A 26,372-nucleotide genomic window follows, 5' to 3' on the forward strand; every position below is an offset into this window, starting at 1 on the left:
GCTGCGGTTAATAACAAGTTGTTGTCAGCCATCTTGAACTTTGACGAAAAGTTTGATGACAGTGTAATACCCCTTCTAGCGCTACGTCAAAGATCTTTGTCAAATATATTGGACGGAATATTGGATCACATCTTTGATCAAATCTTTGACAAAGAAATTTGATAGTGTAATACCGGCCTTAGCCTGGTACTGCACTGCCGCAACCTGCCGGCTGTCGCCACTGCCCCATTCGACGGTTGCACGCGAGCAGAACACGTGCAGCTCTGTGCGCTCATGAGCCGCGTGCAACTTTTGCCCGCCCCTGGTCTAAGGCGTTTAAAATCACAATAAAGAACAAAAAAAAAAAAAAATTCCTTGACACCCAATATTTGACTACGAGCGGGTAGACGTAATAACGCCGCCAGCGGATGAAGTCGCCACACGACTCGGTTCATAGCGGCCTCACGTCCCAACGTAACGGGAACAAAATTGGATTGTTATCAGAGCCACCCGCCTGCGAGGCAGACTACTTTACACGCCGGCTATACATCACACTGCCCGGGGTCGCAGAGACACACGTGTTACCGCGCTAATGACGCGGCCGTCGACACGCAAATACGCCGCGCCTGCTCTTATCAGGGCACGCATCTGCCCTCGCGGCAACAACAACAACAACAAAGTGTGGGCGTGCGCCGAGAACTGCCCGGGTAAGCAGGGGCTGTTGCTGCAGTCTGTACGAGGTCGCCGTTCGCCGCACACGTTATCTTGTGTGTGTCGCGTATTACGTGGGCGCGGAACAGGAAGTGCTCACACATATCGCCCTTGGTAACTACACACAACAGAACAGCTAGCTGCGGTACGTGACTCAGCCCTGTCACAGAATTTAAGCATTTTTTTTTTCTTTGTTTTTTGACTGGTTTGATGCGGCCCGCCATGAATTTCTCTCCTGTGCCAACTCTTCATCTCAGAGTAGCACTTGCAACCTACGTCCTCAATTCTTTACGGAATATATTCCAAACTCCGTCTTCCTCTACAGTTTTTGCCTTCTACAGCTCCCTCTAGTATCGTGGAAGTCATTCCCCAGTAGTCCTATATTCCTGTCCCTTCTCCTTGTAAGTGTTTTCCACATATTCCTTTCCTCACTGACTCTGCCGACAACCTTTTCATTCCCTACCTTATCAGTCCACCTAATTTTCAACATTCGTCTCTAGCACCATGTCTCAAATACGAGGGTGAGTCAAATGAAAACCTTAAATTAGTAAAAAAAAAATTGAAATCTCGCGCCGTTATCTACATCTACATCTACATTTATACTCCGCAAGCCACCCAACGGTGTGTGACGGAGGGCACTTTACGTGCCAATGTCATTACCTCCCTTCCCTGTTCCAGTCGCGTATGGTTCGCGGGAAGAACGACTGTCTGAAAGCCTCCGTGCGCGCTCTAATCTCTCTAATTTTACATTCGTGATCTCCTCGGGAGGTATAAGTAGGGGGAAGCAATATATTCGATACCTCATCCAGAAACGCACCCTCTCGAAACCTGGCGAGCAAGCTACACCGCGATGCAGAGCGCCTCTCTTGCAGAGTCTGCCACTTGAGTTTGTTAAACATCTCCGTAACGCTATCACGGTTACCAAATAACCCTGTGACGAAACGCGCCGCTCTTCTTTGGATCTTCCCTCTCTCCTCTGTCAACCCGACCTGGTATGGATCCCACATTGATGAGCAATACACAAGTATAGGTAGAACGAGTGTTTTGTAAGCCACCTCCTTTGTTGATGGACTACATTTTCTAAGGACTCTCCCAATGAATCTCAACCTGGTGCCCGCCTTACCAACAATTAATTTTATATGATCATTGCACTTCAAATCGTTCCGCACTCACACTCCCAGATATTTTACAGAAGTAACTGCTACCAGTGGGGTACAATCAAGTGGGGGTTGCCCCAGGGATCAGTGTTGGGGCCACTCCTGTTACTTATTTATATAAATGATATGCCCTCTAGTATTACAGGTGAGTCTAAAATATTTCTGTTTGCAGATGGCACTAGATTGGTAGTGAAGGATGTTGCGTGTAACATTGGCTCGGTTTCAAACCGTGCAGTTCATGACCTAAGTTCATGGCTTGTAGGAAATAAACTAACGCTCAATCACAGCAAGACTCAGTTTTTGCAGTTTCTAACACACAATTCAACAAAACCTGACGTTTTAATATCGCAGAATGGGCATATGATTAGTGAAACTGAACAGTTCAAATTTCTAGATGTTCAGATAGACAGTAAACTGTCGTGGAAAGCCCACGTTCAGAATCTTGTTCAAAGCCTTAATGCTGCCATTTTTACTATTCGAACGGTATGTGAATTAAGTGGTCGTTCGACACGAAAATTGGTCTACTTTCTTTATTTCCATTCGCTTATGTCGTATGGTATTATATTTTGGGGTAATTCCCGTTCTAAAAGGATATTTTTGGCTGAGAAATGGGCGGTTCGGGCAATAAGTGCTGTAAGTTCACGAACCTCTTGTCAATCCCTGTTCACGAGTCTGGGTATTTTGATACTGGCCTCTCAATATATGTATTCGTTACTATCTTTTCTTGTTGATAATATTAGCTTATTCCCAAGAATAAGCAGCTTTCGCTCAGTGAATACTCGGCAGGATTCCGACCTGCATTTGGATCGGATTACCTTAACTTTTGTGCAGAAAGGTGTGGAGTATACTGCTGCATCCATTTTCGGTAAGCTACCACGGGAATTCAAATATCTTATCAGTAATCCACGCGCTTTCAAATCGAAGCTGAAGAGTTTTCTCGTGAGTCACTCCTTTCATTCTGTCGAGGAATTCCTTGAAAAATTGAGCTGGTCCTTGTTGTATTGTTGATTGCGTTTACTTAAAGTTATGGACTGACTTTATTCGGGTTCATAAACATTTTTGTTTGTTTGTTATTACTTTTATGTCGTAATTTCATGTACTGACATGTTCCATGACCTTGGAGGTTTGCTCCTCTATGTGGTCCTACGGAACTTGACGCGTAAATAAATAAATGTAATTCTTCTGCACTTTCACTCAGGATAGCAATGTCATCAGGGAATCGTATGACTGATATCCATTCACATGAATTTTAATCCCACCCTTGAACGTTTCACTTATTTCCGTCATTGATTCTTCGACACACAGACTGAATAGTAGGGCCGAAAGACTACGTCCCTGTCTTACGCCCTTTTTAATGCGAGCACATCGTTCTCTTATTGTTCCGTCCTCAGCTCGTGGTCTCGTGGTCGCGTTCTCGCTTCCCGAGAGCGGGGTCCCGGGTTCGATTCCCGGCGGGGTCATGGATTTTTCACCTGCTACGAGATGAGTAGGTGTTTGTGTTGTCCTCATCATTTCATCATCATTCATGCACGTGGCAAGACTGGAATGAGAAAAGGTTGGGAATTTGTACGGGCGCAGATAACCGCGGAATTGAGGGCCCCACAATCCAAACATCATTATGATGCTTTTATTGATGCCTCTTCGTTCTTATTCATATTGTACATTGCCCGCCTCTCCGTATAGAGTAAGCGTATTTTTCTCAGGCTTTCGAACGACTTGCACCTTTGACATACCGGTCATAAAGTGCTGTGTTGCTGTTGTCACGAAGTGAGCCATATGTGAAGAATACGGTTATAAGAAATGTATTCTGCGTAATTTTGACCCTGAATTTGTGTGATAACTTGATGAGGTAAAGCGTGATGAAGTAAATTTTGATTGTTCACACTCGTAAGAACTCTTTTTTTACCTCAGATGTTAATGAAAGAAACCATTTCAAAATTTGTTAATGAAGCCAAAAATAATACCAATGACCAAAAACATCCAAATAATGATGGAACAGACTGCAGTGTTCCTCAGTTACAGCTGTGAAAGCCAAAGAAACTAGCATTTGGTCTTGGCAATGTGGTAATACGACATTCTATTGAATCTAAACACAGTTCTCGTGCCGAGCGGACTGGCCGCGCGGTTTGAAGCGCCATGTCACGGATTGCGCGGCCACTCCCGATGGAGGATTGGAAAAGGGCACAGGTCATCCCTGTTTTCAAGAAGGGACGTCGAACAAATGTGCAGAACTATAGACCTATACCTCTAACCTCTATCAGTTGTAGAATTTTGGAATACGTATAATGACTTTTCTGGAGACTAGAAATCTACTCTGTAGGAATCAGCGTGGGTTTCGAAAGAGACGATAGCGTGAAACCCAGCTCGCGCTATTCGTCCACGAGACTCAGAGGGCCATAGACACGGGTTCCCAGGTAGATGCCGTGTTTCTTGACTTCCGCAAGGCGTTCGATACAGTTCCCCACAGTCGTTTAAAGGACAAAGTAAGAGCATATGGACTATCAGACCAATTGTGTGATTGGATTGAAGAGTTCCTAGATAACAGAACGCAGCATGTCATTCTCAATGGAGAGAAGTCTTCCGAAGTAAGAGTGATTTCACGTGTGCCGCAGGGTACTGTCGTAGGACCGTTGCTATTCACAATATACATAAATGACCTTGTGGATGACATCGGAAGTTCACTGAGGCTTTTTGCGTCTGATGCTGTGGTATATCGAGAGGTTGTAATAATGGAAAATTGTACTGAAATGCAGGAGGATCTGCAGCGAATTGACGCGTGGTGCAGGGAATGGCAATTGAATCTCAATGTAGACAAGTGTAATGTGCTGCGAATACATAGAAAGAAAGATCCTTTATCGTTTTGCTACAATATAGCAGGTCAGCAACTGGAAGCAGTTAATTCAAAAATGGTTGAAATGGCTCTGAGCACTATGGGACTTAACATCTTAGGTCATCTGTCCCCTGGAACTTAGAACTACTTAAACCTAACTAACCTAAGGACAGCACACACATCCATGCCCGAGGCAGGATTCGAACCTGCGACCGTAGCAGTCGCGCGGTTCCGGACTGAGCGCCTAGAACCGCGAGACCACCGCGGCCGGCAAGCAGTTAATTCCATAAATTATCTGGGAGTACGCATTAGGAGTGACTTAAAATGGAATGACCATATAAACTTAATCGTCGGTAAAGCAGATGCCAGACTGAGATTCCTTGGAGGAATCCTAAGGAAATGCAATCCGGAAACAAAGGAAGTAGGTTACAGTACGCTTCTTCGCCCACTGCTTGAGTACTGTTCAGCAGTGTGGGATCCGTACCAGATAGCGTTGATAGAAGAGATAGAGAAGATCCAACGGAGAGCAGCGCGCTTCGTTACAGGATCATTTAGTAATCGCGAAAGCGTTACGGAGATGATAGATAACCTCCAGTGGAAGACTCTGCAGGAGAGACGCTCAGTAGCTCGGTACGGGCTTTTGTCAAAGTTTCGAGAACGTACCTCCAGCGAGGAGTCAAGCAGTATATTGCTCCCTCCTACGTATATCTCGCGAAGAGACCGTGAGGATAAAATCAGAGAGATTAGAGCCCACACAGAGGCATACCGACAATCCTTTTTTCCACGAACGATACGAGACTGGAATAGAAGGGAGAACCGATAGAGGCACTCAAGGTACCCTCCGCCACACACCGTCAGGTGGCTTGCGGAGTATGGATGTAGATGTAGATGCAGATGTAGAGGTTCGAGTCCTGCGTCGGGCATGGTTGTGTTTTGTTCTTATGGAATAGTTTAAGTAGTGTGTAAGTCTAGGGAGCGATGACCTCAGCAGTTTGGTCCCTTAGGAATGCACACACACTTTTCAACAGTTCTGGTGCGGCACTGCAGTATCTGTGTTACGCACGATGATGCAATCTTCCTTCGGACATGGGTGTGTGTCCAAAGGAAGGGGCACTGCGGCGGCGACATACGTTACGAAATACATGAAATGTGTTCGCGGTTGACAATATGGACAACCATTCCCCGTACATCCAACCATGGCCGAAGGATCTGCAATATGGCATTTATCCGTCAATGGACTTTCAAGTAAAATGTCTCCCTGTTCGGGAATATAGACACCAGAAAAAAAAAAACCGGAACACCTTGAACGACTAGAGATTGGAGGTTCACATTCACAGGACAGGTACATTAGTATGTTCTGTAGAAATGACTAGCATTTCAGTCACCTCTGTTCAGCATGTGTTCTGTTGCCTAGTAGGCACAAGATCTGCTATCGGCCCTTATAAGGGGTTCACCACCCTGCTGGAACAAATGTAATCGCGATGTATTGCTCGCTTGCTGGAACGACGATTCACAGGCGCTACCTGAGACATAATATGTTTTCCACCCTGTCAAGAGAGAGCTGCGATAGAGTCGCGGGTGAGAGCAATCTCCGCAGCATTTGCAGTCGCTCGCTGCTACAGTGTAGTTGTAGTCTGTCGCTGGTACAGCACAGTTTATACACTCCTGGAAATAGAAATAAGAACACCGTGAATTCATTGTCCCAGGAAGGGGGAACTTTATTGACACATTCCTGGGGTCAGATACATCACATGATCACACTGACAGAACCACAGGCACATAGACACAGGCAACAGAGCATGCACAATGTCGGCACTAGTACAGTGTATATCAACCTTTCGCAGCAATGCAGGCTGCTATTCTCCCATGGAGACGATCGTAGAGATGCTGGATGTAGTCCTGTGGAACGGCTTGCCATGCCATTTCCACCTGGCGCCTCAGTTGGACCAGCGTTCGTGCTGGCCGTGCAGACCGCGTGAGACGACGCTTCATCCAGTCCCAAACATGCTCAATGGGGGACAGATCCGGAGATCTTGCTGGCCAGGGTAGTTGACTTAGACCTTCTAGAGCACGTTGGGTGACACGGCATACATGCGGACGTGCATTGTCCTGTTGGAACAGCAAGTTCCCTTGCCGGTCTAGGAATGGTAGAACGATGGGTTCGATGACGGTTTGGATGTACCGTGCACTATTCAGTGTCCCCTCGACGATCACCAGTGGTGTACGGCCAGTGTAGGAGATCGCTCCCCACACCATGATGCCGGGTGTTGGCCCTGTGTGCCTCGGTCGTATGCAGTCCTGATTGTGGCGCTCACCTGCACGGCGCCAAACACGCATACGACCATCATTGGCACCAAGGCAGAAGCGACTCTCATCGCTGAAGACGACACGTCTCCATTCGTCCCTCCATTCACGCCTGTCGCGACACCACTGGAGGCGGGCTGCACGATGTTGGGGCGTGAGCGGAAGACGGCCTAACGGTGTGCGGGACCGTAGCCCAGCTTCATGGAGACGGTTGCGAATGGTCCTCGCCGATACCCCAGGAGCAACAGTGTCCCTAATTTGCTGGGAAGTGGCGGTGCGGTCCCCTACGGCACTGCGTAGGATCCTACGGTCTTGGCGTGCATCCGTGTGTCGCTGCTGTCCGGTCCCAGGTCGACGGGCACGTGCACCTTCCGCCGACCACTGGCGACAACATCGATGTACTGTGGAGACCTCACGCCCCACGTGTTGAGCAATTCGGCGGTACGTCCACCCGGCCTCCCGCATGCCCACTATACGCCCTCGCTCAAAGTCCGTCAACTGCACATACGGTTCACGTCCACGCTGTCGCGGCATGCTACCAGTGTTAAAGACTGCGATGGAGCTCCGTATGCCACGGCAAACTGGCTGACACTGACGGCGGCGGTGCACAAATGCTGCGCAGCTAGCGCCATTCGACGGCCAACACCGAGGTTCCTGGTGTGTCCGCTGTGCCGTGCGTGTGATCATTGCTTGTACAGCCCTCTCGCAGTGTCCGGAGCAAGTATGGTGGGTCTGGCACACCGGTGTCAATGTGTTCTTTTTTCCATTTCCAGGAGTGTAGTTAGTAGTTGTTAAAGTGACAGTGCAGGACAAATTGTAAAATTTTGTTATATGGAACTGAATAATAATTGTGATCAGCCGCAGAGCTAAGTGATACCATGCAATGAGATGATGATGAACAAATGAATAATTGAAATGAAATGAGCGTTTGGCGTCATTGGCCGGGAGGCCCCTTGCGGGGCAGGTCCGGCCGCCTCGGTGCAGGTGCAAGCAGTGTATTTAACACTAAATTCTTCTAGAATCTCCATATGTAAATGATGCTCTAAGCCCCCACTATTCTAACTCCGACTTTTGCTGTTGCACAAGGATTAAAAAATATACGTGAACTGACTGTAATCAAACCTGCAAGTGGAGTAGAATAGAGTTTGGCACCTGCAATAATTTAATTTGATAAATAAGTTAAATAAAGGAAGGTTTCATTAACGTAGTGAGGAATGATAGGGTTGCTCTACCGATTAACAGAACGAAAGTTCTGTCCAAAATAACAATATGATTTATTAAGACTAAACACAGAATAATAAACAAAAACACATGAAACATTTACAATACATCAAATTCGTTCAAATTGGGTACTCAAATAAACGCTGTGAAGGTGAAGTTGTCCCTAAACTAGATTGTGACGTTTATGATGAAGTGGTATGTGGAGCCATTTCCTTGCAACTCAAATCTTAAGAGAGACACACTGCTAACCCAACATTAATTTCTGCTACATTAGTGAGAACTCAGACAATGAACACCCAAGATAGAACAAAGTTAGAAAAGACGAACAGGCGCGCTCTGCTGAGCTCTGATTATCGCCTAGCAAAAATGCCTGCTTTGCCGGTGCTGCGGACGTACGTTACCAAGCTGTCTTCTTAGCTGCAAGGACACGATCTGGCGTACTGGAAGCGATGGCTGGATGCTTGGACGTCCCGTCGTGGTGATGATAATGTCGCGAGTGTAGCCCGAAACAAATTGTCCTGGTCTGGTTGTTCCAGACTAAAGACTTCCTAGCAACACAAATGCGCCTCTGAGGGAGACGAAGAAGGCTCGCCACACAATCACTGACGGTACAGTGAAGTCACACAGTAACTCCAATACAGTCAACTTTACCCAAAACTGCTCAAGACGGACAACATAGGCCACTTGTACGCAGAACGCTCAATTGCCAACTGTACTCGGAAAATTACGTTTAAGTCGAAACTTCAGCAACTTCGTTAAACAGCTACAAGCAAATAAAAGTATATTAGACAGCCAACGGAAGGCTAGCTGACCAGAGCAGCGAGAACTCAGTCTTGTAACCTACTCCGACCGAAAGGCGAGAGCCGACTACCCACAAGAGCACCCGTACAAAACCGAACACAGAACACTCCCGCCCCCACGACAGTGGCCGTGGTTAACCGTTCCAATCAGCAAATCGAAAACCGGCGGAAAATTTCGCTCTATTGCCGGAGCACTACCATACTACCAATGGAGATTCTTGGCGCCAATTTCTGCGCTGATTTTGCTACGTCACGGAGCTATGCCCTGAGCAAGCCAATCACAGTTACGATTTTGCAGAAAGCGCGGGAATTTTCCCGCCACAACTGCCTGGGTACACAAGTCATTCCCACGCCTCGCTGGTAGCCCGCCAGAAAGTGTTTTCGCTACGTTTCTGCGAAGTAACGGAACCTCTAGCCCAGCCGCTACTTCAGGCCACTGCGGGCGTGTCTTTTGACAATGTCGGCGTCTGCAAAGCATTCACTCGACTCCCTCACACCACGTCGGCTTAACCCTCTCCAGATCAGCAGAGCCCGCCTGTCACCGGACAACCCGGGTGACGAGAGACGCTGCGTGGGAAGTCCGCGTGTGAAGGAATAGCGACTTTTCACTGCACGCAATTAGAGAGGAAAATCGTAAGATAGAAATATGAGAGGGGGCTCATGCCACCTCTCACAGGTTTCATTACATTCGACGTCACATTGGGCGACCTGCGCGCCGGATGGGGATGAAATGATGACGAAGACAACACCCATTCCCTGAGAGGAGAAAATCGCTAACCCAGCCGGGAATCAAACCCGGTCCAGTAGGACGGCAATCCATCGCCCTGGCCACTCAGCTATCGGAGAGGACCATGTTAATACACTACTGGCCAGTAAAATTGCTACACCACGAAGATGAGATGCTACAGACGCGAAATTTAACCGACGGGAAGAAGATGCTGTGATATGCAAATGATTAGCTATTCAGAGCATTCACACAAGGTTGGCGCCGGTGGCGACACCTACAACGTGCTGACATGAGGAAAGTTTCCAACCGATTTCTCATACACAAACAGCAGTTGACCGGCGTTGCCTGGTGAAACCTTGTTGTGTAATGAGGAGAAATGCGTACCATCACGTTTCCGACTTTGATAAAGGTCGGATTGTAGCCTATCGCGATTGCGGTTTATCGTATTGCGACATTCCTGCTCGCGTTGGTCGAGATCCGATGTCTGTTAGCAGAATATGGAATCGGTGGGTTCAGGAGGGTAATACGGAACGCCGTGCTGGATCCCAACGGCCTCGTATCACTAGCAGTCGAGATGACAGGCATCTTATCCGCACGGCTGTAACGGATCGTGCAGCCACGTCTCGACCCCTGAGTCAACAGATGGGGACGTTTGAAAGACAACAACCATCTGCACGAACAGTTCGACGACGTTTGCAGCAGCACGGACTATCAGCTCGGAGACCGTGGCTGTGGTTACCCTTGACGCTGCATCACAGACAGGAGGGCCTGCGATGGTGTACTCGACGACGAACCTGGGTGCGCGAATGGCAAAACGTCATTTTTTCGGATGAGTCCAGATTCTGTTTGCAGCATCACGATGGTCGCATCCGTGTTTGCCGACATCACGGTGAACGCACATTGGAAGCGTGTATTCGTCATCGGCATACTGGCGTATCACCCGGCATGATGATACGGGGTGCCATTGGTTACACGTCTCGGTCACCTCTTGTTGGCATTGACGGCACTTTGAACAGTGGACGTTACATTTCAGATGTGTTACAACCCGTGGCTCTACCCTTCATTCGACCCCTGCGAAACCCTACATTTCAGCAGGATAATGCACGACCACATGTTGCAGGTCCTGTACGGGCCTTTCCGGATACAGAAAATGTTCGACTGCTGCCCTGGCCAGCACATTCTCCAGATCTCTCACCAATTGAAAACATCTGGTCAATGGTGGCCGAGCAACTGGCTCGTCACAATACGCCAGTCGTGTGGTATCGTGTTGAAGCTGCATGGGCAGCTGTACCTGTACACGCCATCCGAGCTCTGTCTGACTCCATGCCCAGGCCTATCGAGGCCGTTATTGCGGCCAGAGGTGGTTGTTCTGGGTACTGATTTCTGAGGATCTATGCATCCAAATTGTGTGAAAATGTAATCACATGTCAGTTCTAGTGTAACGTATTTGTCCAATGAATACCCGTTTATCATCTGCATTTCTTCTTGGTGTAGCAATTTTAATGGCCAGTAGTGTAATTTAGTAGCATCCTGGGGTGGTCCTACATCATGTTCCTGTACAAAGGTTACGTTGCACCATCAGCTCTTACCAACCAAAATGGGGACTTATCTGATCAGGCCACAGTGTTACATTCGTCTAGGGTCCAGCTGATACGGTCACGAACCCAGGACAGGCGCTGAAGGCGATGTCGTGCTGTTAGCAAAGGCACTCGCGTCGGTAGTCCTCTGGAGTAGCCTATTAGTGGGAAATTTCGGAGCACTGTCCTAATGGATAAATTCATCGTATGCCCCATATTGATTTCTACGGTTATTTCACGCGATGTTGCATGTCTGTTAGCACTGACTGGCAGCTCTGCGCAAACGTGTCTCCTCTCCGTCGTTAAGTGAAGAACGTCGGCCACTGTGTTGTCCCTGGTAAGGTGATTAGGTGTTCTTGGTGTAAGACGTGTAAATTTCTATTGTCAACCCACAGTTTTTAAAAGATGTTTATATTTTTTAATAGGATTAAGTAGGAATAATTAATATTACTCATGTTGGAAATAATTCTGGTAGCAGGCAATGTCTGCACCAAAGTATTGTTGGCGGGAGAGACCGCACATTGATATAATTTTAAAAAGGGCGGGAGAGACCGCGTATGGATACATATTAAGAAAAGAGCGGGAAAGACCGCGCATTGATACATTTTGTAATGGTAGCAGGGATTGTCTGCACCAGAAAGCATTGTTGGCGGGAGAGACCGCACTTTAGAGTTCGTAGGAAGTCAGTTGTGAGCGAGATGTGAAGCGAGTGGGTAGCAGGTCTGAAGCGAGAGGTTGAGAGGAGCGGTGTGCCTGCCAGCCACCAGCTGTGACTTACAAGAGATTATAGACGGGTGTACAGAGACATCAGCTAACTAGTATCATAAGAGGAACTAATATTATTGAATTAATTTTTTGAGGAACTGAAGACTACTGGAGGTATGTTTGCGCAATGCTAGCTGTAAGATTATTGTAAAAAAGTAAGTCCCATTTGAACGATGGTAAAATCATTTCATTACCAACAGCAAATATTTGAATAATCGTTTTCAGAATATAATTAATATTAGCCAGCAATATTGCGTTACTGATTATAATCCATCCCAAAAAACCATCAACGTAAAACTTTGCAAAATTTTATTGTTGTCAAGAAAAAGTTTAACTATGAATTACGTAACTTCAGTCAAGTTAATTACAGAATAACGTCAGCTTTGCTATTAAAGAATGACGTCAGCTTTGGCAATAAATACAGCCACTTATTATGACAGCCCACCAGCAGCTAATAGAGTATAGTGAAACAGAGTAAGTATATTCATGTCTCAGTTCGATGTAGCAGTCAGGTGGCGATCCAGTAACAGTAAAAAAGGTAAGGAACAGTTTTGGGTTATTGCAGATAACGACTGAGGGCCAAAACGACACATTCTATGTTTCAAAAATGGCTCTGAGCACTATGGGACTCAACATCTTAGGTCATAAGTCCCCTAGAACTTAGAACTACTTAAACCTAACTAACCTAAGGACATCACACACACCCATGCCCGAGGCAGGATTCGAACCTGCGACCGTAGCAGTCCCGCGGTTCCGGACTGCAGCGCCAGAACCGCTAGACCACCGCGGCCGGCTTCTATGTTTCGTCGAAATAATCAGAAAATCACTTTTGATAAGCAGCACGTAAATTTGTATGCGAAGACTGAGAAAGAGAATTAATTTCAAATGGAAAATTTCATTTGTTATTATTAAGCAAGAGACAGAAATCTTAAGGGAAGGTTTCATAGAATATTGTGGAAGGGAAGGTTGAGTAACAAAAGAGAGATAGAGGACACGGTTATTGAGTAACACAAGACAGATATGGAGGAGACGGGAAGGTTTCATTGGGTCTTGTGACGAGCTTTTTGTGAGTGGACCGAATTCGTATGATTGTACCGCTGGAGACATACAGAATGTACATCTCCTGTCCTCCCACAATCTTGTCAAGAGTGGCAGTCTTGGCGTTTGTCCCACATATAACACCGGGGGCAACGATTAATTCTGTTCGGCTGTGTAGCCGCCTGTTTAGCGAACTGCTTACACAGCTTGCAGCATTGTTTACTCAGCGTGGCTAGCGCACGTCAACAGTGAGGAATGGAGCGATCGCAAGTGAGGGACCACGACCCGGCAAATACACTCCTGGAAATGGAAAAAAGAACACATTGACACCGGTGTGTCAGACCCACCATACTTGCTCCGGATACTGCGAGAGGGCTGTACAAGCAATGATCACACGCACGGCACAGCGGACACACCAGGAACCGCGGTGTTGGCCGTCGAATGGCGCTAGCTGCGCAGCATTTGTGCACCGCCGCCGTCAGTGTCAGCCAGTTTGCCGTGGCATACGGAGCTCCATCGCAGTCTTTAACACTGGTAGCGTGCCGCGACAGCGTGGACGTGAACCGTATGTGCAGTTGACGGACTTTGAGCGAGGGCGTATAGTGGGCATGCGGGAGGCCGGGTGGACGTACCGCCGAATTGCTCAACACGTGGGGCGTGAGGTCTCCACAGTACATCAATGTTGTCGCCAGTGGTCGGCGGAAGGTGCACGTGCCCGTCGACCTGGGACCGGACCGCAGCGACGCACGGATGCACGCCAAGACCGTAGGATCCTACGCAGTGCCGTACGGGACCGCACCGCCACTTCCCAGCAAATTAGGGACACTGTTGCTCCTGGGGTATCGGCGAGGACCATTCGCAACCGTCTCCATGAAGCTGGGCTACGGTCCCGCACACCGTTAGGCCGTCTTCCGCTCACGCCCCAACATCGTGCAGCCCGCCTCCAGTGGTGTCGCGACAGGCGTGAATGGAGGGACGAATGGAGACGTGTCGTCTTCAGCGATGAGAGTCGCTTCTGCCTTGGTGCCAATGATGGTCGTATGCGTGTTTGGCGCCGTGCAGGTGAGCGCCACAATCAGGACTGCATACGACCGAGGCACACAGGGCCAACACCCGGCATCATGGTGTGGGGAGCGATCTCCTACACTGGCCGTACACCACTGGTGATCGTCGAGGGGACACTGAATAGTGCACGGTACATCCAAACCGTCATCGAACCCATCGTTCTACCATTCCTAGACCGGCAAGGGAACTTGCTGTTCCAACAGGACAATGCACGTCCGCATGTATCCCGTGCCACCCAACGTGCTCTAGAAGGTTAAGTCAACTACCCTGGCCAGCAAGATCTCCGGATCTGTCCCCCATTGAGCATGTTTGGGACTGGATGAAGCGTCGTCTCACGCGGTCTGCACGTCCAGCACGAACGCTGGTCCAACTGAGGCGCCAGGTGGAAATGGCATGGCAAGCCGTTCCACAGGACTACATCCAGCATCTCTACGATCGTCTCCACGGGAGAATAGCAGCCTGCATTGCTGCGAAAGGTGGATATACACTGTACTAGTGCCGACATTGTGCATGCTCTGTTGCCTGTGTCTATGTGCCTGTGGTTCTGTCAGTGTGATCATGTGATGTATCTGACCCCAGGAATGTGTCAATAAAGTTTCCCCTTCCTGGGACAATGAATTCACGGTGTTCTTATTTCAATTTCCAGGAGTGTAGCTGGCTGCTGAAATTTATGAGCCCACAAGGCACTGGAATCGTACTGATTTACACTCATGCTCGTAAATTAAGGATAATGCTGATAAGTGGTGAAACAATGTTCTGGTGGGCGGTTTTCAGGTTTAAATTACCTCGGGGTACGACCATGCGGTGCATTTGACCTGCGGTCGTCGCACAGTGGCGCTGGCAGCAGTCCAGTGTTGAAAATGCCTCAAAGGACACATACTGATGACGTTATGAGGGGTAGAATACTAGGGCGACTGGAGGCTGGTCAAACACAGCAGGTCGTAGCACGGGCCCTCCGTGTGCCACAAAGTGTGATCTCAAGATTATGGCATCGATTCCAACAGACGGGAGACGTGTCCAGGCGCTACAGTACGGGACGTCCACAGTGTGCAACACCACAAGGAGACCGATATCTCACCATCAGTGCCCGCAGACGGCCACGGAGTACTGCAGGTAGCCTCGCTCGGGACCTTACCGCAGCCACTGGAACAGTTGTCTCCAGACACACAGTCTACAGACGACTGAACAGACACGGTTTATTCACCCGGAGACCTGCAAGGTGCATTCCACTGACCCCTCGTCACAGGAGAGCCCGTAAAGCCTGGTGTCAAGAACACAGTACATGGTCATTGGAACAGTGGTCCCAGGTTATGTTCACGGACGAGTCCAGGTATAGTCCGAGCAGTGATTCTCGCCGGATTTTCATCTGGCGTGAACTAGGAACCAGATACCGACCCCTTAATGTCGTTCAAAGCGACCTGTATGGAGGTCGTGGTTCGATTGTGTTGGGTGGGATTATGATTGGTGCACGTACACCCCTGCATGTCTTTGACAGAGGAACTGTAACAGGTCAGGTGTATTGGGACGTCATTTTGCACCAGTGTGTCCGCCTTTTCAGGGGTGCAGTGGGTCCCACCTTCCTCCTGATGGATAATAACGCACAGCCCCACCGAGCTGCCATCGTGGAGGAATACCTTGAAACAGAAGACATCAGGCGAATGGAGTGGCCTGCCTGTTCTCCAGACCTAAACCCCATCGAGCACGTCTGGGATGCTCTCGGTCGACGTATCGCTGCACATCTTAAAACCCCTACGACACTTCAGGAGCTCCGACAGGCACTGGTGCAAGAGTGGGAGGCTATACCCCAGCAGCTGCTCGACCACCTGATCCAGAGTATGCCAACCCGTTGTGCGGCCTGTGTACGTGTGCATGGTGATCATATCCCATGTCGGGGTACATGCGCAGGAAACAGTGGCGTTTTGTAGCACATGTGTTTCGGGACGGTTTTCTCAACTTATCACCAATACCGTGGACTTGCAGATGTGTGTGGTGTATGTTCCCTATGTGCCTATGGTATTAGCGCCAGTTTTGTGTAGTGCCACGTTGTGTGGCACCACATTCTGCAATTATCCTTAATTTATGAGTATGAGTGTAGTATTTGCACTACGTGCTCAAGTGAGAGATAGGTCTGTTTCAAAGTCTGTTCTCTCATTTGACACCAGGTACATTGCATACAATCACATCACGCAACATACGAAGCACCGCAAGCACAACTGAATTTGCATTTCCCTGTCATACTGTGCAAATCTGTCACCCGATCACGATACGTTTCTCTCGACCGTTTTTTGCAATTGAGGAATTGATACCTATCTGCTACCACATTCTCATGTTGTTCATAATAGTTTGTTAGTGAGCCTACCACTGCATCGTCAGCAAGTGCCGTTAGGAAAGAATTTTTGAATTAATCTGAACACTGCACTTCCTACTGTGGAAAGTACCGGATGATCAAAAGCTCAGTATAAATGTGAAAACTGAATAAATCACGGAATAAAGTAGATAGAGAGGTACAAATTGACACACATGCTTGGAATGACACGGGGTTTTATTAGAACCAAAAAATACAAAAGTTCAAAAAATGTCCGACAGATGGCGCTCATCTCATCAGAATAGCAATAATTAGCATAAGAAAGTAAGACAAAGCAAAGATGATGTTCTTTACAGGAAATGCTCAATATGTCCACCATCATTCCTCAACCATAGCTGTCGTCGAGGAGTAATGTTGTGAACAGCACTGTAAAGCATGTCCGGAGTTATGGGGAGGCATTGGCGTCGGATGTTGTGTTTCAGCATCCCTAGAGATGTCGGTCGATCACGATACACTTGCGACTTCAGGTAACTCCAAAGCCAATAATCGTACGGACTGAGGTCTGGGGACCTGGGAGGCCAAGCATGACGAAACTGGCGGCTGAGCACACGATCGTCACCAAACGACGCGTGCAAGAGATCTTTCACGCGTCTAGCAATATATGGGGTGGAGCGCCATCCTGCATAAACATCGTACGTTCCAGCAAGTCTTTATCAGCCAGGCTGGGGATGATGCGATTCTGTAACATATCGGCGTACCTCTCACCCGTCACGGTAGCAGTTACAAAACCAGACTCACGCATTTCCTCAAAGAAAAAAGGCCCGGTAAGGGTAGATGTGGTAAATCCAACCCGTACCGTGACTTTCTCGTCGTGCAATGGAGTTTCTACGACAGTTCTAGGATTTTCGGTAGCCCATATTCTGCAGTTGTGGGCGTTGACAGACCCTCGGAGCGTGAAATGAGCTTCGTCGGTCCACAACACGTTACTCAACCAATTGTCATCTTCCGCCATCTTTTGAAACGCTCACACCGCGAATGCGCTCCGCTTCACTATATCGCCAGGTAACAGTTCACGATGCCGACGGATTTTGTACAGATAGCATCGGAGGGGACGCCCAAGTGCCAACCAAACAGTAGTGTACGGAATGCCGGCGCGACGTGCGACTGCACGAGCGCTGACTTCCCCGTGCACAGACGAACCCGCTACAGTCTCCATTTCTTCCTGAACTGTCTCAGCAGCATTACGCCTTATGCTCGGTCGGCCACTACGTGGTCTATCGTCTAAACAACCCGTGGCTTCGAACTTCGAAATCATTATCGCCACAGCTGCATTTGTCGACGGACCTTTACCCGTTCGAATCCCCTTCCTATGGCGATAGGATCGTAACGCTGAACTAGCACATTCCCCATTCTGATAATACAGCTTCACTAAAAGCGCCTTTTCAGGTAACGTCAACATGCTGCGACTGCTGGCACATCTGATTCTCTCTCTCAGTACAGCTCCTTTTATACACGCTGGCATGCGCAGTCACTGACGTTTTGCTGTCCAGCGCCATTTGTCGGACATTTTGTGAACCTTTTTTTGTTCTAATAAATCCCCATGTGATTCCAAGCATGTGTGTCAATTTGTAGCTCCCTATCTACATTATTCCGTGGTTTATTAAGTTTTCAAATTTATACTGACTTTTTGATCATCCGCTAGATAAGGAAGTTTGACAGTACCTGGGACGTTGTGAGCTAGCATTTGGGCATCGAACTGGTGCAGCCACTCAAGCCGTTCCTCGTTCACTAAACTGTCCGAAAGGTGGTGTTGTAGCTGTAGTAGGCGGTGCTCGTTCCGCTGGTTGTGCAGCGTTGGCCAGTAGCTGCTGCGCCGCGTTGAGCGAGGTAGAAGTCTGCCGTGTCTAAAACTGAAAGATCTGCACGAGCTGTGTGGCATCTAACTGCGAGGTGCCGGGGCTAGCAGTGTATTTAACACTCAATTCTTCTAGAATCTCCATATGTAAATGATGCTCTAAGCCCCCGCTATTCTAACTCCGACTTTTGCTGTTGCACGAGGATTAAAAAATATACGCGAACTGACTGTAATCAACCCTGCAAGTGGAGTAGAAAAGAGTTTGGCACCTGCAATAATGTAATTTGATAAATAAATAAAGGAAGGTTTCATTAACGTAGTGAGAAATGACAGGGTTGCTCTACCGATTAACAGAATGAAAGTTCTGTCCAAAATAACAATATGATTTATTAAGACTAAACACAGAATAATAAACAAAAACACATGAAACATTTACAATACATCAAATTCGTTCAAATTGGGTACTCAAATAAACGCTGTGAAGGTGAAGTTGTCCGTAAACTAGATTGTGACGTTTATGACGAAGTGGTATGTGGAGCCATTTCCTTGCAACTCAAATATTAAGAGAGACACACAGCTAACCCAACATTAATTGCTGCTACATTAGTGAGAACTCAGACAATGAACACTCAAGATAGAACACAGTTAGAAAAGACGAACAGGCGCGCTCTGCTGAGCTCTGATTATCGCCTAGCAAAAATGCCTGCTTTGCCGGTGCTGCGGACGTACATTACCAAGCTGTCTTCTTAGCTGCAAGGACACGATCTGGCGTACTGGAAGCGATGGCTGGTTGCTTGGACGTCCCGTCGTGCTGATGATAATGTTGCGAGTATAGCCCGAAACAAATTGTCCTGGTCTGGTTGTTCCAGACTAAAGACTTCCTAGCAACACAAATGCGCCTCTGAGGGAGACGAAGAAGGCTCGCCACACAATCACTGATGGTACAGTGAAGTCACGCAGTAACTCCGATACAGTCAACTTTCCCCAAAACTGCTCAAGACGGACAACATAGGCCACTTGTACGCAGAACGCTCAATTGCCAACTGTACTCGGAAAGTTACGTTTAAGTCGAAACTTCAGCAACTTAAACAGTTACAAGCAAATAAAAGTATATTAGACAGCCAACGGAAGGCTGGCTGACCCGAGCAGCGAGAACTCAGTCTTGTAACCTACTCCGACCGAAAGGCGAGAGCCGACTACCCCACAAGAGCACCCGTACAAAACCGAACACAGAACATTCCCGCCCCCACGACAGTGGCCGTGGTTAACCGTTCCGATCAGCAACTCGAAAACCGGCGGAAAATTCCACTCTATTGCCGGAGCACTACCATACTACCAATGGAGATTCTTGGCGCCAATTTCTGCGCTGATTTTGCTACGTCACGGAGCTATGCCCTGAGCAAGCCAATCACAGTTACTATTTTGCAGAAAGCGCGGGAATTTGCCCGCCACAACTGCCTGGGTACACAAGTCATTCCCACGCCTCGCTGGTAGCCCGCCAGAAAGTGTTTTCGCTAAGTTTTTGCGAAGTAACGGAATCTCTAGCCCAGCCGCTCCTTCAGGCCCCTGCAGGCGTGTCTTTTGACAATGTCGGCGTCTGGAAAGCATTCACTCGACTCCCTCACACCACGTCGGCTTACCCTTTCAAAGTCATCAGAGCCCGCCTGTCACCGGACCACCCGGGTGATGAGAGACGCTGCGTGGGAAGTCCGCGTGTGAAGGAATAGCAACTTTTCACCGCATGCAATTAGAGAGGAAAATCGTAAGATCGAAATATGAGAGGGGGCTCATGCCACATCTCATAACGCTTGCAGCTGTGGCGCCTGAGCAGCGGGCGGTACAGGTGGGGAGGGGGGGGCATGTTGGAAGATTAGCACACTGGACTCGCATTCGGGAGGACGACGGTTCAATCCCGGGTCCGGCTGTCCTGATTTAGATTTTCCGTGATTTCCCTAAATTGCTCCAGGCAAATGCTGGGTGGTTCCTTTGAAAGGGCACGACTGACTTCCCTGCCCTTCCCTAATCCGATGAGACCGATGACCTCGTAGTTTGATCTCTTCCCCCAAACAACCCACGTTGGAAGATGTTCTTCGAAAATGAACAGCTCCTCTATAAAAATCAACATCGATTCTGCATACGGAGATCCTGCGAAACTCAGCTCGCTCTTTTTCTCCGTGAGATCCACAGCGGAGTGGACAACGGCACTCAGGTTGATGCCGCGTTCCTTGATTTCTCTAAGTCATTTGACACCGTCCCGGATTGCTGGTTGATGAACAAAATACGAGCTTACAGAGTTCGGAGCAGACCTGCGATTGGATTCAAGAGTTTCTTGCAGGTAGAACTCAACACGTTGCTCTTAACGGAACGAAATCGACAGATCTAAAGGTAATATCCGGAGCACAACAGGGAAGTGTGATAGAACCGTTGCCCTTTACAGTAAATATGAATGATATAGTAGAAAGCATCGGATTCTCTTTAAGGCTATTCGCAGATGATGCAGTTGTCTATACCAAAGTAGCAACGCCAGAGTATAGTAAGAATTTGCAGAACGACCTGCAGAGAATTGATGAATGGTGCAGACTCTGGCAGTTGACTCTGAACGTAAATAAGTCTACTATATTGCGCATTCATAGGGAAAAAAATCGACTACTGTACAGCTAGACTGTTGATGACAAACCGCTGGAGACAGCGTCTGCCTTAAAGTAGCTAGGCGTAACTATCCAGAGCGACCGTAAGTGGAATGACCATATAAAACAGATAGTGGGCAAAGCAGACACCAGATTCATCGGAAGAATCTTAAGGAAATGTAACTCATCCACGAAAGAAGTGGCTCATAAGGCACTTGTTCGCCCGATTCTTGAGTACTGTTCATCTATCTGGGATCGCTATCAGGTAGGACTGATAGAGGAGATAGAGAAGATCCAACGAAGAGCGGCGCGTTTCGTCACGGGATCGTTTAGCTGGAGACAGAGTGTTACAGAGATGATAAACAAACTCCACTGGCAGACGTTACAAGAGAGGCGTCGTGCATCACGGAGAGATTTACTATTGAAATTTTGGAACAGCACTTTTCAGGAGGAGTTAAACAACATATTACTTCCCTCACATACATCTCGCGTATTGACCAGGAGGGGAAAATTCGAGAAATTAGAGCCAATACAGAGGCTTACCGACAATCATTCCTTCCACGCACTATTCGCGAGTGGAACAGGGTTGGAGGAATCAGATAGTGCTACCCGAAAGTACTCTCCGCCACACACCATGAAGTGGCTTGCGGAGTATGATGTAATGTTTCGGCAATTCAGTATGCCATCTTCAGGCCTCATATGCGCCTCTCAGAAATCATCGATATTGGCATACTGAGGCCATCTGTTTCTGGGTGTCGTGAATTGTCAAGTTGTAAGTAGGCTGTTTATGTTTTCTTTATGTAAGTAGGCTGTTTATGTTTTCTTATTGGCAACGTTACGTAGCGCTCTGTATGAAAATCACTGGCTGTGCTGTGTGAAGTCCGTGGCTAGTTTGCATTGTTGTCTGCCATTGTAGTGTTTGGCAGCGGCAGCTGGATGTGAACAGCGCGTAGCGTTGCGCAGTTAGAGGTGAGCCGCCAGCAGTGGTGGATGTGAGGAGAGAGATGGCGGAGTTTTGAAATTACATATATTATGACTTGTGATGATATTAAGGTAAATACATTGTTTGTTCTCTACAAAAATTTTTCATTTGCTAACTATGCCTATCAGTAGTTAGTGCCTTCCGTAGTTTGAATCTTTTATTTAGCTGGCAGTAGTGGCGCTCGCTGTATTGCAGTAGTTCGAGTAAGGAAGATTTTTGGCGAGGTAAGTGATTTGTGAAACGTATAGGTTAATGTTAGTCAGGGCCATTCTTTTGTAGGCATTTTTGAAAGTCAGATTGCGTTGCGCTAAAAATATTGTGTCAGTTTAAGCACAGTCCCGTATACAATTCTTCTAAGGGGACGTTACAAAGTGCTTCCTTCGAAGATTTGACTGCAGTCAGCACTTGAGAACTCAGGACACGCAGGAGCAGATGACGGCAGTACGCCAATATCGATGATTTTTAAGAGATGCATATGAGGCCTGAAAATGGCATACTGAATTGCCGAAACTCTACAAGTAGTTCAAATGGCTCTAAGCACCATGGGGCTTAACATCTGAGGTCATCAGTCCCCTAGACTTAGAACTGCCTAACCTAACTAACCTGCGGCCGCGGTGGCCGAGCGGCTCTAGGCGCTTCAGTCCGGAACCACGTGCCTGCTACAGTCGCAGGTTCGAATCCTGCCTCGCGCATGGATGTGTGTGATGTCTTTAGAATAGTTAGCTTTACGTAGTTCTAGGGGACTGATGACCTCCGATGTTAAGTCCCATAGTGCTTAGAGCCATTTTGAACCTAACTAATGCAATCCGAAAACAAAGGAAGTAGGTTACAGTACGCTTGTTCGCCCACTGCTTGAATACTGCTCAGCAGTGTGGGATCCGTACCAGATAGGGTTGATAGAAGATACAGAGAAGATCCAACGGAGAGCAACGCGCTCCGTTACAGGATCATTTAGTAATCGCGAAAGCGTTACGAAGATGATAGATAAACTCCAGTGGAAGACTCTGCAGGAGAGACGCTCAGTAGCTCGGTACGGGCTTTTGTCAAAGTTTCGAGAACATACCTTCACCGAAGAGTCAAGCAGTATATTGCTCCCTCCTACGTATATCTCGCGAAGAGACGATGAGGATAAAATCAGAGAGATTAGAGCCCACACAGAGGCATACCGACAATCCTTTTTTCCACGAACGACACGAGACTGGAATAGAAGGGAGGACTGATAGAGGTACTCAAGGTACCCTCCGCCACACACCGTCAGGTGGCTTGCGGAGTATGGATGTAGATGTAGATGTAGAACCTAAGGACATCACACACATCCATGCCCGAGGCAGGATTCGAACCTGCGACCGTAGCAACAGCGCGATTCCGGACTTATCTTAGAAGACAGGTTAAGGAAAGGCAAACCTATGTTTCTGTCATTCGTAGACATAGAAGAAGCTTTTGACATTGTTGACTGGAATACTCTCTTTCAAATTCTGATGGTGGCAGGGGTCAAATACAGGAAGGAAAATGCTATTTACAATTCATACAGTCGAGAAACATTAAAGGGAAGCAGTGGTTTGGAAGGGAGGGAGACTGGGCTGTGGCCTATCCCAAATGTTATTCAGTCTGTATATTGAGCAAGCAGTAAAGGAAACAAAATTAAAATTTGGAGTAGGCATTAAAATCCGTGGAGAAGAAATACAAACTTTCAGGTTTGCCGATGACATTGTCATTCTGCCATAGACAGCAAAGGATCTGGAGAAGCAGTTCAACGGAATGGACAGTGTCTTGATAGGAGGATATAAGACGAACATCAAGAAAAGCAAAACAAGGATAATGGAATGTAGCCACAGTAAATCAGGTCATGCTGAGGGAATTAGAATAGGAAATGAAACACTTAAAGTAGTAAAGGTGTTTTGCTATTTGGGTTCAAATGGCTCTGAGCACTATGGGACTCAACTGCTGTGGTCATAAGTCCCCTAGAACTTAGAACTACTTAAACCTAACTAACCTAAGGACAGCACACAACACCCAGCCATCACGAGGCAGAGAAAATCCCTGACCCCGCCGGGAATCGAACCCGGGAACCCGGGCGTGGGAAGCGAGAACGCTACCGCACGACCACGAGATGCGGGCAGCTATTTGGGAAGCAGAATAATTGATGATGGTCGAAGTAGAGAGGATATAAGATGCAGACTGGCAATGGCAAGGAAAGCCATTCTCAAGAAGAGAAATTTGTTAACATCGAGAATAGATGTGTCAGGAAGTCGTTTCTGAAAGTATTTGTATGGAGTGTAGCCATGTATGGAGTGAAACACGTACGATAAATAGTTTAGACGAGAAGAGAATAGAAGTTTTCGAAATGTGGTGCTACAGAAGAATGCTAAAGATTATGTGGGTAGATCACATAACTAATGAGGAGGTATTGAATAGAATTGGGGAGAAGAGGAATTTGTGGCACAGCTTGACCAGAAGAAGGGATCGGTTGGTAGGACATGTTGTGAGACATCAAGGGATCACCAATTTAGTATTGGAGGGCAGCGTGGAGGGTAAAAATCGTAGAGAGAGACGAAGAGATTAATACAGTAAGCAGATTCAGCAGGAGTTAGGATGCAGCAGTTACTCGCAGATGAAGAAGCTTGCATAGGGTAGAATAGCATGGAAACCTCCATCAAACCAGTGTGTGGACCGAAGACCAGAACAATAAGAACAACATATAAATACAGCATTAGTAAGAATTTTTAAGGTGTTGCAGCCCTGTCAGCCTGAGAAAGCCACTTCCGTTAAATATCCAAGCATAACGTTACAAAGCGATATGAAATGAATCGAGCACGTAAGGACGCCGGCAGGTAATGTGAATGATCGATTTCGGTTTATTAGGATAGTTTTAGAAAATTGTTGCTCACTTACAAAAGAGACCGCGTGTAGAACACTTGTGCAACCGATTCTTGAGTCCTGCTCGAGTGTTAGGGATCTCCACTTGAACGGGTTAAAGGGAGAGATCGAAACAGTTCAGAGGCGGACTGATAGATTTGTTACCGGTCGGTTCGATGAAAATGCGAGAATTTCGGAAAAGATACCCGAACTCAGATGGATTCTTTCCGCGAAACGCTATTGAGAATATTTAGAGAACTGTCATTTTAAGCTGACGGCAGAACGAATCCATTGCCGCCACCACGCGTTTCGCGTAAGGACACGAAGACAGGGCATGGGAAATTACGGCTGGTAAGGAGCCGTATAGATAGCCGTTTTTGCCTCGCTGTATCTGTGAGTGCAACAGGAAATGAAAGGGCAACTGCTGGTTCAAGGTAGTGTCCGTTTGCTGGGTATATACAGGGTGGTTATAATTAAAGTTAAACTTTCAAACCGCTGTAGAAATAACACCACTGATCAGAATGACTTCAAACTGCAACGGAATATTATCGGAGAAGAGGGAAAATGTATGGCGGAACAGAAATAAATAGTTACAAAATGTAGCAATAGATGGCGCTGTAAGCATCATAATTTAATAGTGGTCGACTAAAAATGACAAATGAATCATAGAACAAAGCCTAAGGTTTACGTTTAAACAAACTGTACTAATCGGTGTGCATGGGTGCACAGGTGTGATACTGTTAGTTACGTAACCCCATCCACCACGGCAAGGTCATATCTTATCGGATTGGAAAAATCTTTTTAATTCAAATGTTGATGGTGTTGGGACAGCAACCAGCAACAAATTTACTTTCAGTTCCTTTACTCAAAGGGTACCGTTACCGGTTTACATGCTTTTCTTATAACATGTGGTGCGCTTTTTTACAGATTAATTGTTCTAAAATATAACTAATACATAATTATAAGCACGCCACACACAGATGGTTGAGTTACAGATTTTCATTGGATGTGACTTACGTGAAATGTCGGTTTGGAGTGTTTGTTTTCGTAACATTCGTCCAACAGATGTGAATACATTTCCACTGCATTCTTATCGTTATATACGTTATATATGTAAATTTCTTTTCACTGAACACTTTAGATTTGTCACTGAAAAGATTTACACCCCGCACCACATGTTTTCATACATACAAAGTGCTTACAAACATATGAGTATCAAAGATGGTATGATATATCGTAACATTTGAAGATGACCCATGTCTGGAAAATGATCACATTTTCACTTATGCAACTGAAACGCCTTTTACACTGGGTGACGATCTGAGCAGTTCTCTTAGGTTGTTCGCAGATGATGCTGTAATTTACCGTCTAGTAAGGTCATCCGAAGGCCAGTATCAGTTGCAAAGCGATTTAGAAAAGATTGCTGTATGGTGTGGCAGGTGGCAGTTGACGCTAAATAACGAAAAGTGTGAGGTGATCCACACGAGTTCCAAAAGAAATCCGTTGGAATTCGATTACTCGATAAATAGTACAATTCTCAAGGCTGTCAATTCAACTAAGTACCTGGGTGTTA

At 47.2% G+C, this 26,372-nt stretch overlaps 1 protein-coding gene across 1 annotated transcript in view; it reads left to right on the forward strand.

The window, feature by feature from the left end:
• The first annotated feature begins 571 nt into the window (after positions 1 to 571).
• Positions 572 to 26,372, forward strand: part of LOC126108235 (uncharacterized) — an 839,799-nt gene continuing 813,998 nt past the window's right edge. Inside the window, exon 1 of the mRNA XM_049913465.1 lies at positions 572 to 686. Within this exon, the coding sequence (XP_049769422.1) occupies positions 572 to 686 (115 nt within the window). The remainder of the gene's footprint in view (positions 687 to 26,372) is intronic.

The sequence above is a fragment of the Schistocerca cancellata genome, chromosome 11 (assembly GCF_023864275.1).
Source record: "Schistocerca cancellata isolate TAMUIC-IGC-003103 chromosome 11, iqSchCanc2.1, whole genome shotgun sequence".
Lineage (NCBI taxonomy): Eukaryota > Metazoa > Arthropoda > Insecta > Orthoptera > Acrididae > Schistocerca > Schistocerca cancellata.